This window comes from Prenolepis imparis, unplaced genomic scaffold (genome assembly GCF_030444845.1).
Source record: "Prenolepis imparis isolate NDT839.2.m4 unplaced genomic scaffold, iyPreImpa1.0 SCAF_11, whole genome shotgun sequence".
Taxonomy (NCBI): Eukaryota; Metazoa; Arthropoda; class Insecta; order Hymenoptera; family Formicidae; genus Prenolepis; species Prenolepis imparis.
Window position 1 is genome coordinate 838035 of NW_028141169.1, and position 15299 is coordinate 853333.

The window sequence follows — 15299 nt, forward strand, 5'->3', positions numbered from 1 at the left end:
CCTCTTGAAATTTCATTTCTCCATGGAGAAACATCCATGGATAGAAATTGATCGGACACGAAATAGCCATATGTTTGTACCCTGAAAGAGATAATATAATACTCACTTCAAATCCGCGACGTCGCTCTGCCCGAAATTCACCACGCTGGTGGTGAACACCACGCTAGAAAATACACTGAACAAGCCGGCGATGCCTATAATACGTAAGAAAAAAAAAATCTGTTGAGTATACACACACATACACATAGATATATAAATATATTAAATTAAATTAAATTAAATTAAATTATAGTATAATAAATTGTAAAAATATAAATTAATAAAAATAATAATAATATAATAAAATAATAATAAATTAATAAACATGTTAATCAATGGTAATGATCGAAACTGATGATAATTTCGATGAGTTCGATGAGTTTATGCGAGAGATTAAAGAACTTTAAGAACTGATCGATTATTTCATTTATTTTTGCAAATAAATGTAAGAATTAATTGTGTGTAAAATTGTGTCTGAAAGTATCCGACTTTGAAAAATTAGTGAAATTTTAATTCAGTGTGAATTTCTAATGATCCTTAATGTGTCAGCGGAATACGTTATACGGTGTGAATTAAAATGAAGATTAGCAAGCGCGCAATCACGTTAATTACGTACAATTAAGCATTAATTAGTGCGAGTTTAATAATAGATTTCGAATAATTGAATCTAAAAATTCGATTATCTCCCATACTTAAAGGCTCGCTCCGGTATGTTATAGAACTCAATGAGAATTATACGCTATCACTTTTCACGAGACTTTCACTGCTCGCGCCGCCGAAGGCTTTCACGAACCACTTGGGAAGATCCGGTTTATGAATAATCCTAATATGCATAATTGTTATGTATTTTTTCTCTCTGTATATTTTTGTCTCTAACATATGTAATATATAAAATAATCGGCGTAAAATAAACTGCTTGCGAAACAAAATAATTACATAAAAAATTAAAGTCAAAGTTAATAAATTTAAATTAAATCTTTTATAATTTAAAATGAATATAAATATATATAATTAAATGGATTTTGTATACATTCTACATATCTACGCAGATTAGTTTATTTTAAAATAATTTTTACCGTAATAAGCACGCGAAAATAATAAGAATTTTATATGTATAAGCATATTAGTATATGTTTATCTTTACCTAAAATGTATTTAGATCCCATTCTTTGTAAATTGCGGAAATGATAATAAGTAAATAGTACTGCCAAACAGCGTATTATCGTCATCAGTACGATGTCAGCTGCTTTTAGGTTCTGCTGTACAACACATATATACATTATAAATTGTTTCCGTAAAAATAATAGTTGACATAAAATTATTACGTTAATCATTTTATCAAATGTATATCTTTAGATAATAATTTCAATTTTTTATATATAACATTAATATATTTTAATATATTGATATTTTAATTTAATTTTATTAATAACTCTGTAATCTTTGTTAAAAAAATATATTATTATATAATATAAACTATATAATCAATAAACATATTATTAATATAAATTTTACTATTTTTACAAATTTCCAAAAAGATATCTAAAAAAAATCTCATGTAAAAGAAGTGATACTTGTACGAGAACGATCAAAGTTTAAAATATTATGAAATCTTACTGTAGTATCGCATTTGTTCTGACTACAAAATGTAGCATCGGGTAGGCCTTCTTCGTGCATCTGTCTACTTCTAGTCTCCATATTAAGCATGCACGCTGTCAAAGTGAAGGTCGCCACGATCACCTCTAAAGGATGGCTGGCGCAAAACCGGCCATGCATTTCGAATATACGATCCAACATCGTGCCTCCTTTTGCCTTACCGTGTAAAATCTGCAACATATTATTAAGTAATATTTTTTATCTCTGTAATCTTTGTTAAAAATAATTCGTTTAAAACCGATAACCGTTCCATAACCATTTTTTTAGTAGAACCGAAACCGTAAACGGTATTGAAATTCTATTAAATTTATAACACCGGAATCATAACCGGACCGTTAAATTATTTTCGGTTTACGGTTCTTTTCGATATTTTTTTTCTATTTTTCGCAAATGACGGAAATGTGATAACTGCTTCCTTGAAATGCAATACAATAAAAAATAAATTATTTTTAAAATGTCCTGAAATACATGTATTTTCGCAATAACGATAGCTGTGAGGATAATATGTTTTCCTTTATATATATATTTTCATGTACAATATAAAGTGTTGTTTATTTATATGTCATAAAACTTAATAATAATGTTTTAAAGTAATATAATTTAGAAATTAATATAATTAGAAAAACGAAAAGTAAAAATTTAAAAAACCGGAACCGTAACTGAAAAAATCGTAATTTAAACGGTTTCGGTTTCCTTTATTTATCAAAAAACCGAAACTGGAGAGAGAACCGGAACAGTTATTAAATATTTTATTAAACCGTAACCAAAACCGAACCCTAATTTTGTTTCGGTCCGGATCCCTGGTTTAAACAAACTGAATGTGAGAATATAGTTTCTTTCTAAATGGAAGAATACATAATTATGCGCGATTTGCATGTAACACGAAGATAACATCCAAGTTTGGGGAAAGTGAGCGTCATATCACTTCTCACAAATGGCGTCATCATATGCAAAATTGCCGAATTAACAACTGTTTATCTATCTATCTATTTATATATGTGTGTGTGTAATTTATAATGTATAAAATATATAGGTGGCAGATACACACACACACACACACGCACACACATACACACACTCATATATTTTATATCTACATAAATATTATTTATTTAATTTCAAAAATTTCAAAATTATTCAAATAAGAATTTTTCACGATTGTTTTTAGCATATCGATTCGCATAACATCACGATAATGTATGCTATGATAACATAGCATGAATAAAGCAGAACTTAAATTAGAGGAACATGCACATTTTGAATAGTGAAGGAATCGTTTCAATTTTCTTGAGAATGTTTCTTTTAAATAAAAATCGTAAATAAAAAATTATATATTTTATTTATTTAAACACAATTTTTAATATTTTAATATTATTAATTATTAATTTAACATTAATCATTGTAATTTAATTAATTCTACATATAAAAAATAATTAGTCTTACATATGAAAAAGAATATGTGTTTGTGTGTATACACACGTACACATGTGCAACACTAATGTGAAAAGTATTATAATTGTAAAAGTGTAATATAAAAACTGTACAAAAAATTATTTCAGGAGATATCTGAATAGCAAGAAAATAACTTCTTTTTTCTGAAGTTTCTATACAATAGAAGTTATGTACAATAGTTTATGTACAATAGTTTATGTACAATAGAAACGAGAAATATTGTATTAAACGGATGCGAAAAATATTAAAATAAATATATAACACATTGAGAAACCATTGCAATAAAAAATATAAAATATATATAAAATAATATACTGCATATTTTTTGTTGGTATTCTCAAATTGATACTTATTAGAAATAATATGAAAAGGCTTTGATAATAACAGATACAAAAATTCAGGTAGGAAATAAACTAATAAAAGCGCAGAAAGTAGATGCAACAAACATGTCTTATTAAAATCTTCCTTATATATAAGATGAATTCTCTCTCATTCTTTTCTCCTCCCTCTTTGGACCATCTTCAGTAAATATCGATTGACAAAACATTCATGTGTCTGACTTCTATTTCCGTCTTACGTAAATAAGTTTTCAATACAAGTCTACAAAGCGATCGAAAATGAGATAAAAAACGTCGAACAAAAATCGTGTATGTCATGACTCCAATGTATACAAAACAGGAAAGTAATACTTATTATTAGAATATATTTAGACTAGAATATAAAAAATTTAGATTAGAATATATTTTAGACTACCGCCGATAACGCTTTTCAGTAAGACGGCATCTTTTCTCTTATTAAAGAAGATTAAAAGTTCTATATTTCTAGATCTATGTTGTATATACTCACACTTTTATTCGCACACTAGCTATCATGTATGTAGCACACTAATCAGTGTCTACTACATGCAAGTATTAAATTCCACAACTTATATATAGCAAGCGTAATTTTTTTTATCATTATCGTTTTCGTAATATTTGCATATCTAAATTGCACTCTTGACGCAAATTTTTAAAGTTATAATGCTGACAGATATGAATATCTATAGCCAATGAATAATTCGTGTATAATGCGGAAATTTTCATTTGTCGAAAATACATTTTGCCTTACTGTTAAGAAATTCATCGCGTGAGATAGTATTATTACAATATTTCGTCCGTTTCCGAATATATCGCAATAAATTATTAAAAATCAGATGCGTAAAAAAATTAATAATTATTTTCTATTAATCATTAAATAAAGAATAATATTTTCCATATTAGTTACAATTCGGCAGTTTATATCGACGCATGTATCAATATTCAACAATAATTTATTGTATTTGTTTTTTACATGCACAAATCAAGAAATTGTAGATCAATTTAATATTTTATATTACAGATAAAGATCTAAAAAATCTTAATCTTAATCTTATCACAATAGAGGACGAAATTATGTATAAACAGCTTGCCGATCCGAAAATTAAAGAGTTAGCGGAAGATCTGGAAGCCAATAATCATAAATATTTCACTTTAATTGAAGGCCTTGTTTTTAGGAAGTATCGCGATAAAAATCTATTTGTCGTTCCCGAGAATATTAGCGTTATTAGAATCTATCACGACGATATGGGGCATGTCGGAATAGATAAAACTATCTATGGTATCGTAGGACATTATTGGTTTCCGTGTCTAAAACTATGTAGCAATATATCGAGAATTGTATCAAATGTCTGAGTTACTCTTTAGTTGGAGGAAAAAGAAAGCGATAACGAATGAAAATGTCCAATAAGTTTATAATCAAGTAAGTAGTTTTAAGGCTCCTGGCTCCTTTCCGACCATGTCGAAATCGTGACATCAGAGGCGAGAAAACACACGCTAAAATTTCTTAGATGCCATTTCAAAATAAAAAAATATTTCGATGAAACAGCACTTCAGATGGCTTTAGCACACTCTTAAAAAACCCCGAAAACTACCCTTTCCCCTTTATAATCAATCAACAGCTGTAAAATGTAATATTATGAAGCCCAGTCCGTCTGGTCTTTGCACATGCGCAGTCATTCCGCATGTCAAAGTCTGATATCTCGATCATTTTACAGATGTTGATTGATTATAAAGGGAAAAGGATAGTTTTCGAGGGTTTTTAAGAGTGTGCTAAAGCCATCTGAAGTGCTGTTTAATCGAAATATCTTTTCATTAAAAAATGCTATCTAAGAATTTTCAGCGTGTGCTTTCTCGCCTCTGACGTCACAATCCAATATGGCCGCGGTGAGCACCCAGGAGCCTTAAGTATATAAAGATTCCGAGCTAAGTATTAAAATAGCGGTCTAGTTGAAAATAATAGAAGAAAAAAAGAAAAATATATATATATATATGTTATATTATTGTTAATAGAGAATTTATTATATATAGGAAATGATAGTATCGCGTTTCTCCCATTTTATTTTGTTCTTTTGTTGATATATTATTTTCTATTCGTTAAAACGTTCGAGGACGAACGAAGTGCCAGAATGGCCGAAAACTGTAGGCGCGACTTCAATACTATCGAAAATGTGTGTCCGTGAAGTTGGCATATCATTTTCCAGCAGATCAAAAATAAAAGGGAGTTCTCATCGCATGCAGTCGAGTTCTATAGTTCCTGATAGTTTTTAGTAATAGTTCTGTTGATTTTATCCAAAAAAACACCGATCGAAAAAATAATCTGAAACTCCTAATTTTTAATATAGAGGTGATATGCTGCACGTATTTCGACAGTTCTGTTTATTATGAAACAGTTCTCGTGTAGTTTTGGGTATATACATTGTTTTTCCATAGAGTTCTGACGGTGAGAATAATTAGGAAATTTTTTAATTGGATAAAATAATTGTTTAAAAAATTTTCTAATTATTTTCATCGTCAGAACTCTTTGGAAAGACAATGTACATACCCAAAACTACACGAGAACTGTTTCATAATAAACAGAACTGTCGAAATACGTGCAGCATATCACCTCTATATTCAAAATTAGGAGTTTCAGATTATTTTTTCGATCGGTGTTTTTTTGGATAAAATCAATAGAACTATTACTAAAATCTATCAGGAACTATAGAACTCTACTGCATGCGAGAAGAACTCCCCTCTATTTTTGATCTGTTAGAAAATGATTTGCTACGGGAAGTTAGCAGATCATTTTTTCGATCGGTGTTTTTTTTTATAAAATCGACAGAACTATTACTAAAAACTATCAGGAACTATAGAACTCGATTGCATGTGATAAGAACTCCCTTTTATTTTTGATCTGCTGGAAAATGATATGCCAACTTCACGGACATCGAAAATGTATCGATGTTCCATCTATGATAAGCGAAATTACCGAGTAAGGATTCCCGAATTATCGGAGCGTTCCGAGTTTTATCGAAGTGGCAGGACCGCCTAACCATTTAGAAGTATATACGAGCGAAGGACTGCCTCTATACTTTAATAATTATATTAAGCGCAATTTAAGTGCGAACAAGTTTCCTTGTGTTCATTATATTTTCAATATCCAAGTTAATAAACTTTCTATGTTTCTTGTTATATGAAATATAAATTCAGTGTAAGTTGACGAAATCTAAGAACTACTTTATCCTTCATACCGCGTGTTCGAAAGTGAGCGAGCTTACAAAAGTAACACAATTTAATTGCCGAGTATTCCAGATAACAGCTCTCTTAGATCAACACCTGAATCTCATAGTTACAACTCCAGAATCTAGTGATAAAAATAGGATATTGTTTATTCTATTCATTTTCTATAATTTATACAAATTGAATTTATATAGTTATATATTTTCAGGACAGTTTTCTATTTTCTTACATTGATTCTATTATTAATCTCACTATTTAATATTGATATTTAATCAATGTTAATGTTAATAATTATAGATAATAATAAATTAATATTAAATTAATTATTAAAATAAATTATTAAATATATTAAACGAACAGAACGATAAGGCTCTGATATACATTCATGTAAGAAATTCAGGTAAAAAAAAGCTAATAAAAGACAAGCGCAGAAAAAGCATGCAACAAACTTATTGGTAGTTTAAAATCTTTTTATGTGATTTGAACGTTTCGGTGTGCCATTTTCAATAGATCAATTGACAAAAAAAATTCATGAGTCACGATTCTCATCCCCGCTTTACGTCTCCAGTAAATCTCCAAAGTGATCGAAAACGAGATGAAGCGATAAATAGCTGTTTTGTATATCGCGCTGAGGTCACATGACGTATACGTTTTTTGCTCCTTATTTCGCTCATTCATCTCGTTTTCGATCGCTTTGAAAACCGGAAACGTAAAGCGCGGATCAAGATGCATGAATTTTGGTTGTAATTTTTGTCAATTGTTCTGCTAAAGATGCAAAAGTTTTTATTAGTCCATTTCTTAACTTAATTTTTGTAAATATATTAAATTTTAATAATTATTAAATATATTAAATATTAAAAATGTCTACCGCAATATTTAATTTCTATATTAATAAAAATAAAATTTATTAATTATAAATAGCGCATTTTTCACTTTATATTATTATCTAGTTATTTATTTTATTAAAACTTTTTTTATATGATGGCATATTTTTGTTGCAAGTATTTAAAAAAATTTGATAGCGCCAATGATAATGGCAGTCGAAGTGTTAAAAACATGAAGATTTATTAGATCTTTAGCCTTTATTTTTTTATATCATGGCAACTGGTTTGTAATATTATTTTACATCATCCTGTATAATATCACACTGAATCTATAATTTTAGTGTACAATCATGAACTTTCAGTTCTAATTAAAATAGATCATAAAATTTTAGGTGTCTAATACACCTGAAATTTAGTTACCATACGTAAATTTTAGCTATGGTATTAAATATTTTTTTTCCGTAGTTAATCATTGATTATTAGATGCTCGAAAAAAATTGAGTAAACTTTGTTCTACGTAAATACGTATTCTCCAATTCGAAAAGTCGATTAAAATAAAAGTAAGATTGTAAATATTTCATATATACACAGAATCCCTTTAACAACGTATATTATATCAAGTTCTAGGGCACTCTGTATATCGATATACATATATGTGCCTGTAAGACAGGATAGTTTTTTCATGCATATAATAAATACCATCGGCATCCGAGAAAAAGAACTAATTCATTGGCATGAAACTCGAAATGTCTGTCAAGGTCGGTGACTTTCCAAGAGTCGAGAAGTACTTATGAGTATTTCTACGCACCCGAGACTGTGTCCTCTTACTTTTAACAGATGTTATCTTAAAGAGACGCCCATTCTTTTGCTTGCAATTAACACTTTCACAGCTGTGCAAAATGAGATAGTTGGAAGACACCATAAGGAATCCCTGAGCAAAGATTTAAGATATTTAGATATTAATTTGAAAATTGTTTTTTTTAAATATAATATTTTAATACTTAATATGATAATATTTTATTTAAAAAACTTATCATTATCATTATTGTTTTATATTATTATTATTTTACTTGTAAAAAAGAAATAATTTTTATTTAACAATTTAAAATTAAGTCCTTTTTTTTTAATTATTAATTTGGCATTGTTACAATGTTTCTCAGCAAGTTGTTAAATTAATTGCGATATATTTATACAGAGAAATATATTATATATTTATATTATATGTATATATATACATATATAATTTTATTTGTGTGCGATAATTATTAAAATTATTTTTTATGAAAAGACTATGTAAAGACTAAAATAAAAATGCATTTGCGTCACTTCATGGATATCAACATTTTTACATTTGATATTATTATTTTTTTCTACGGAGTGATATACTGGTAGGTAAATTAAAAAAAAATTATAAAAAACTTAAAAAAATTCAATAATAATTGCCCTATCATGTGCAAGTGAAGCGGATTAAATCAAATAGGAAAGTCCTTAATCGTTTCGCGATCTTCGCAATAATTAATGAGAAATTAAAAAAGATCGGCCAAACCGCGCGCGGCGAGAAGAGACAACCCAATGTTACACGATTATTAAACGTGCGAAGCATTGGAATTAATAATTAAATTTAATTATGTATCGCGCGCCTAGCAATCGTATATCAAGTTGTCTCTTTTTGCCTCCTTGTATATTCGAACAAAATGATCGATCCTTTTAATTAATTTCTTATTATTGCAAAGATGACAAAAACGGATTCGGTTCAACTCGTTCTTGCACACAAAATATAAAAAACAAATAACATATACTTTATTTACATCAGAATAAAAAAAAAAGGACATTTTAAACCATAATGGAGAGTTTATTTTATCAATTCACCAATGTAAATTTTTCGTGTTATTTAAAAAAAGGATATATTAATTACAATAGAAGTGAGAACAATTTTATATCTTTTATAATCAAAAATTTAGCAAAATTTTAAGAATTATTTATACAAAGAATGAAAATATACAGCAAATACTGTATCAGTATTTCAGTAATTGAGTATATCAGTGTATAAAAAACTGAGATCTCGAAAATTATGCATTTTCGGAGATTTTGTCAAAAAAATAGGTGCTTATTTTTTGAAAAAGAATGTGATAGTATTATAGTATTATATATATTTGTATATACCTTATACTCCTACACGGAGAGAATTTGCTCTTAGAATTTACCCTAAAAATCATGGTAATCGTGGGACAATATGGTATAAAAAGAATTTTATGTGAATTTCTCTGATTAATATTTATCAGAATAAAAATAATAATATCTATCATAATAAAATATAAAACATGTTTGATTAATTTTACTAAACTGCATGGTAAAATTACTCAAACATGTTTTCTATTTTATTGTAATAGATATTATTATTTTTATTGTGATAAATATTAATCAGAGAAATTCTCATAAAATTCTTTCCATATCATATTGTCCCACGATTACCATGATTTTCAGGGTAAATTCGAAGAAAAAATTATCTCTGTGTATATATCTGGGAACGTATTTATTTTATTATCAATGATAGAGAATTTATCTATTTTTCTCCACATTTTATTGCTTTTGACATGATGAATAAATTAATTATATATGTGTATTGTACATATATGTATTAATTATATATTTGCATTACAATATTACTCTTTCTCTAAGGGAGAGGAGATACATATTAATTATGCGAGAAAGTTTTGCTTTCAGAATGACAAATTTCATTAATGACAGTTCGATGTCGTAATGTGTGTGTGTGTGTGTGTGTGTGTGTGTGTGTGTGTGTGTGTGTGTGTGTGTTAATACATCCGTTTATTCTAGATTTTGGTTGGTGAAATTATTACACGCACGATAACAGAAAGCACACAGTTGTAGATCTATAAAAATCTTAGAAAGACTAAAATCGAAAGTATCACTACAAAGTAGCTATACTCCTTTCATTTTTTCTAATACACACGGTGCAGCTTGTGAAAAGAATAATGATACCGATAAAAAACTGATGAATTTGCGATAAATTTGTTCGACCGTAAGAAGGATTGTTATATATAATACATGCCGGGTTAAACAGACGCACATTATGATCCGATCGCTGCATGAAAAATGCAACGCCGTATGCATCGCAAATTATGCAGAGACGAGCATATCGCTCACGTTCAAAAATTTTCTTGTCTTGGTGAATATGTAAATTTCGACATTTCTTATTGAATAATATCTATCATATTATAATGTATTAAAATTCGGCTCCTGCACATGAATATTATTGGCAACAACTTGTAAGTATTCCTCAAAAAAAAAAAAAAAAAAAAAAAAAAAAAAAAGTAGAGAAAATCAAGACTTCGAACTCTTCTGATGCTACTTTTTGTAATCAGAAGATAAAATTATTCTGACGTCAATAATGAAATAATATTTAACCCTAAAATGAACCATATTTTTGGAACATTTATTATCCTAGAATCATTCTTACATAAAAATTATTATTATTGATAATATTGTGCAACGCATATAATAATTATAGATGACATTATCATCGACAATGAATATTTATATACATATCAGCTTATATTACATATTAGTTATATTTATTATATTGCGCAAAAATAAAGTCTACAATTGCATCATGCAAATAAAAAGTAAACCGAGATTGGGACGTAGATAGAATAATTTTATCTTCTGATGTTGATCGTCGATAAATTCTAACAAAAATAAAACGACATTCTTTTTAATTCAATCTCTCCAATATCGTAATCGAGAGAGAAAGTGCGCGAGTTCTATTTTTTTTTATATTTTACATTTCTGTCAATTTTCGTCAACTGTGTTGTGCATTTAGAGGTGAAATGACTACACTTTTCTAAACACGTCGAGGACGTGTCGCTACTTTCTTTATTCTTTCGCGTTTCAGGAACGTTCACTTCTCTTCTCGTATTAATGCAACGCTTCAGTCGCGTCGCTTCCTCGCGTTGTGTTCACTTTTTCCATACGATACGTTTCTCTCTCGCGACCGGGTAACCTTCAAGTAAACGAAATTTACTTTCTTCGCCAATACATAACGTGTTTCGAAGCGTCTGCTAGCTTTTTTTTCTCTTTTTTTCGTATTTTTTCAAATTGTGACGCTGCAGCGGTTAATAAATAGCATATTAAGAATTGATTCGCATGCAACGTGAAATGATGAAATATAGATAATTCAAACGCGTGTCCTTGGATCGTAATGAAAGTCCTAGAAATCCTGGCTACCTTGGGATCTTATAACAATGGACTCTTCTTATACGAGATACTCGTAGATTGGAAATCTGACAATGAGTACAAAACTTAAACTCCGATACATTTTCTCATGCGATATTTGTTTGTATGTATGCAAATCCGTATAATTTAAAACAAACTGTTTTAAACATTACAAATTGTAAAATCTTTATTGACAAAATTTCGCAAATTGACGAATTTATTGACTATTAAAATAAATAAAATTTCGAGATCAATTTCACAATTGTAATAACTAATATCTTTTTTTTTTATTTCTGTATATCAGATCAGTTATGTAATTTCTATTTCAGAGAATAGACGATCGTTGGATCTCAACGAGAAAGCGATGCTTTTAGCCATAAGTGGACGACAGTCGGTCGAGAGCCAAGAAAAGAATAAAATTTAAAAAAATTTCCTATGTTATGACATGATTGACTTTTTGCAATTGTTTCTATCATTTTTTTATTATTAGCATTATTACTGACTATTAATTGAATAAGATGTTACTGAATCATTTTATTCATCATTACATTCTTTTTTTCGATTACTATCTTGATCAAATGTTCACTCCCTATATTTCTTAAAAATGTCTTTTGAGAGAGAAAAATTAAATTACCCATTGCTACATTCTATTGCTATATTCTATTTTCACATAAAAAGTTTTTATCTAATTTCAACATTATTAAAATATTTAAAATCATTGTATAAAGAACGTAAAACATGCAAATGCAAATGTTTAAAATTTTGTACTATCCAAATGAAACTTTAACATAGATTTAAGTTTTAATTGGAGAAAGAAAGAGAGAGAGAGAGATTATTAAAATTAAGAAGTTTAGATGTGTGACATCAAACTTTCACTAAAAACAAATTATTTTCGCATTCGAATATTTTTGTTTAATTTTGATTCAGCATAATTTATCTTGTTAAATATATGTATATCGCTTGATTTATAATTATTTAATTTAATTTCTATTTCTTTTTTTATGTATTAAATAAAATTTTTTATTTATTTATTGAAATCAAACTGCACTAACTTGCTGATATAAAAGTGGGTTTTTATTGTCAGATGTAAGAGAATGTCGATTTCACGTCTGAAAGTACCAGATATAATAAATAATAGTTCTGCTTTGTAAACTAAAGATTCCTTTGAACTAAAGATTCCTTTTTAATTTTAGTAAATGTTTAATCATCATTTGAATGATTAATTATATATGTATTAAACACAACTTTAGAAAAATATACAAAAAAAAAAAAAAAAATTTTATATTTTCGCATATTTTTTGGCACGAAAATAAACCAAATAATATATATACAATACATTGGAGCATTGACAATAAAGTATTGAGCAAGATGTTTGGATATAAATATCGAATGTCAAATGGAAAAAAATATCATAATAGGACAATAACCAATCAAAATTAAATAAAACGTACCTTGATTTGAAAATAGAATTGGAATATTTGGCTTGGAATGTCACGCACGTGCTGTCAGCTGTCTGGCGATGCCAAAATATTATTTTCAGTTTCTAGGAACACTCTTTATCGCGGCGCGCGCAAATTAACGAATTATTAACGAATAATAATCTATATATATAAATATAAAATATATATTCAATATTAACAAAAAATAAAATATCTGTAAATATGGTCACCGGCTACCACATGGTAAAACTAATAGCTGAGGCTATGCGACTCGTTCTTGCGTGCGAGACGTAAACTCCCCTTCTATTCGACACGACGCGCACCGATCGACTGACTGACGTTTGCCCCGAGCGCGCTTAATATTACCGCTGTTTCCGTAAGCGCTCGGCCGCACTCGACTGTGTTCGTGTTTGACCGCGCTCGGTGTTCATACCCTCGCTTGGCGCGCGAATATTTTACATACGCGCTTTTTGTATTGTATTGTTAGAATGTCCGTTCCCATGAATGGGGGCGATAACGAACATATTCAAGCGGATTATCTTCGTTTGGATCTAATTTTTGTACAGCGGTTAAATATTCGATCGAAAATACATAAAACATTCTGTTTATGGCAAGATTTAGACCTTATCTTAGTGTTAATTAATCGGTGCCAATTTAAATCATAGAAGTATTATATTGCTTGTATAAAAGTTCAAATGAAAATTTAAAAAATCAAGTTTTTGAGAGATTATTTTGATTCAGGAGACTATATACATATGTTATAAAAAAAAATCTCATATTCCTATATATATCTCTATGTGTACTTTTATTCCGATACAGGAAGATATTCAGAGATATATTATTTGACGTTTGTGTTTCTCGAACATGACGTATAAAAACCCGAAAATCAAGGTTAAAAAGAGATATTTGCAATATTCCTGACAGTTTATATCAGATAAATAATTTATGACTATGTTTAAACTTGTTTAAATATTTGAAATTTAATTCCAACCCCACAATAATTTTCTATAATTTATTGTTGGTTGTAAATAGCAGTCATTACATATACAATGTTTTATATTGCAATACAATAGGTAGAGTAATTTATTCAGTAAACGTAAAACGTAATCTAAACCGTATTCGAGTCTCTTATTTCGAGTTTAAAAGACCAAGAAAATCGCAATGTAACTAATATTAACAATTTTCAGATAACTAAAATATTATCAGTAAAACTTCTAAAAGTGTTCTTCGAGTTAAATCAATAATGTATTCTCTGAAATGCAAATTTTAAGTTTAAAACTTGTTCTTTTTTTAGACAGAGTTTGTTTTTACACATTTTTGCTCGTTTGTTGATATATTATATTTTATTTATACTATTGAATATGAGTGATGGCAAACGCGAAATTACAATAATTAATTTATTTTGAAGTTTAATGCGAAAAAATTTTACATCTTTTGTTGTTATATTACAATTCAATATAAATTATAATAATAGGTACTCAATTTTAATTTTTTTATAAATAACAATAAAGATATATAAGTTATACGAATAAAAAATTTAAAATACAAATTTAAATTTTAACGGGCTAGAAAGAGCTAGATGCAGATTTTTATTTCAATAAATCTCGCGAGAAAAATATCGAGGCAAAGTCGCTGAATCAGAAATTCTCGATAGAGATTTATTTTAATTACTCGGTATCGGACCAAAGGAAATTGTGCCTTGTGCATATAATCGGTTTCGATGAAAAATTAATTATGACGCACTACATTCGCGTCTGGCTTTTTTTTAGCCGGTTTAAATTTAAGTTTGTGTTTCACATTGAGACCCTTACTAAATTCTTAAAAAATTAAAATCTCATCTTATTAATTTATGATTATAATTGCAAATGTATGTCCACTGTAAAAATTAATAAACAAAAGAGTGAGATCGATGTATGTGCATACATAATTATAAGTATAGGTATTATTTCAGCTCGCGAATTCTTCATATATAATTTTTTAAGTTTAATGTTGTATAACTTTAAAATTATCAAAACTAGTGTCATGGATGCTGAGAGAGAGAGAGAGAGAGAGAGAGAGAGAGAGAGAGAGAGAGAGAGGGG

At 28.4% G+C, this 15299-nt stretch overlaps 1 protein-coding gene across 3 annotated transcripts in view; it reads right to left on the reverse strand.

The window, feature by feature from the left end:
- The window catches only part of Hmgcr (HMG coenzyme A reductase), a 39134-nt gene that overhangs the window by 7412 nt on the left and 16423 nt on the right, over positions 1–15299 (reverse strand). Inside the window, exons 1-4 of one of the 3 annotated variants that reach the window (XM_083049659.1) lie at positions 13231–13553; positions 1657–1866; positions 1184–1295; positions 107–194 (exon numbers count right to left, since the gene is read on the reverse strand). In XM_083049659.1, the coding sequence (XP_082905785.1) occupies positions 107–194; positions 1184–1295; positions 1657–1836 (380 nt within the window). In that variant the 5' untranslated portion in view covers positions 1837–1866; positions 13231–13553. Of the gene's footprint in view, positions 1–106; positions 195–1183; positions 1299–1656; positions 1867–13230; positions 13554–15299 lie in introns of those variants that run through there. The other 2 variants (XM_083049657.1, XM_083049658.1) reach the window with 2 other exon arrangements.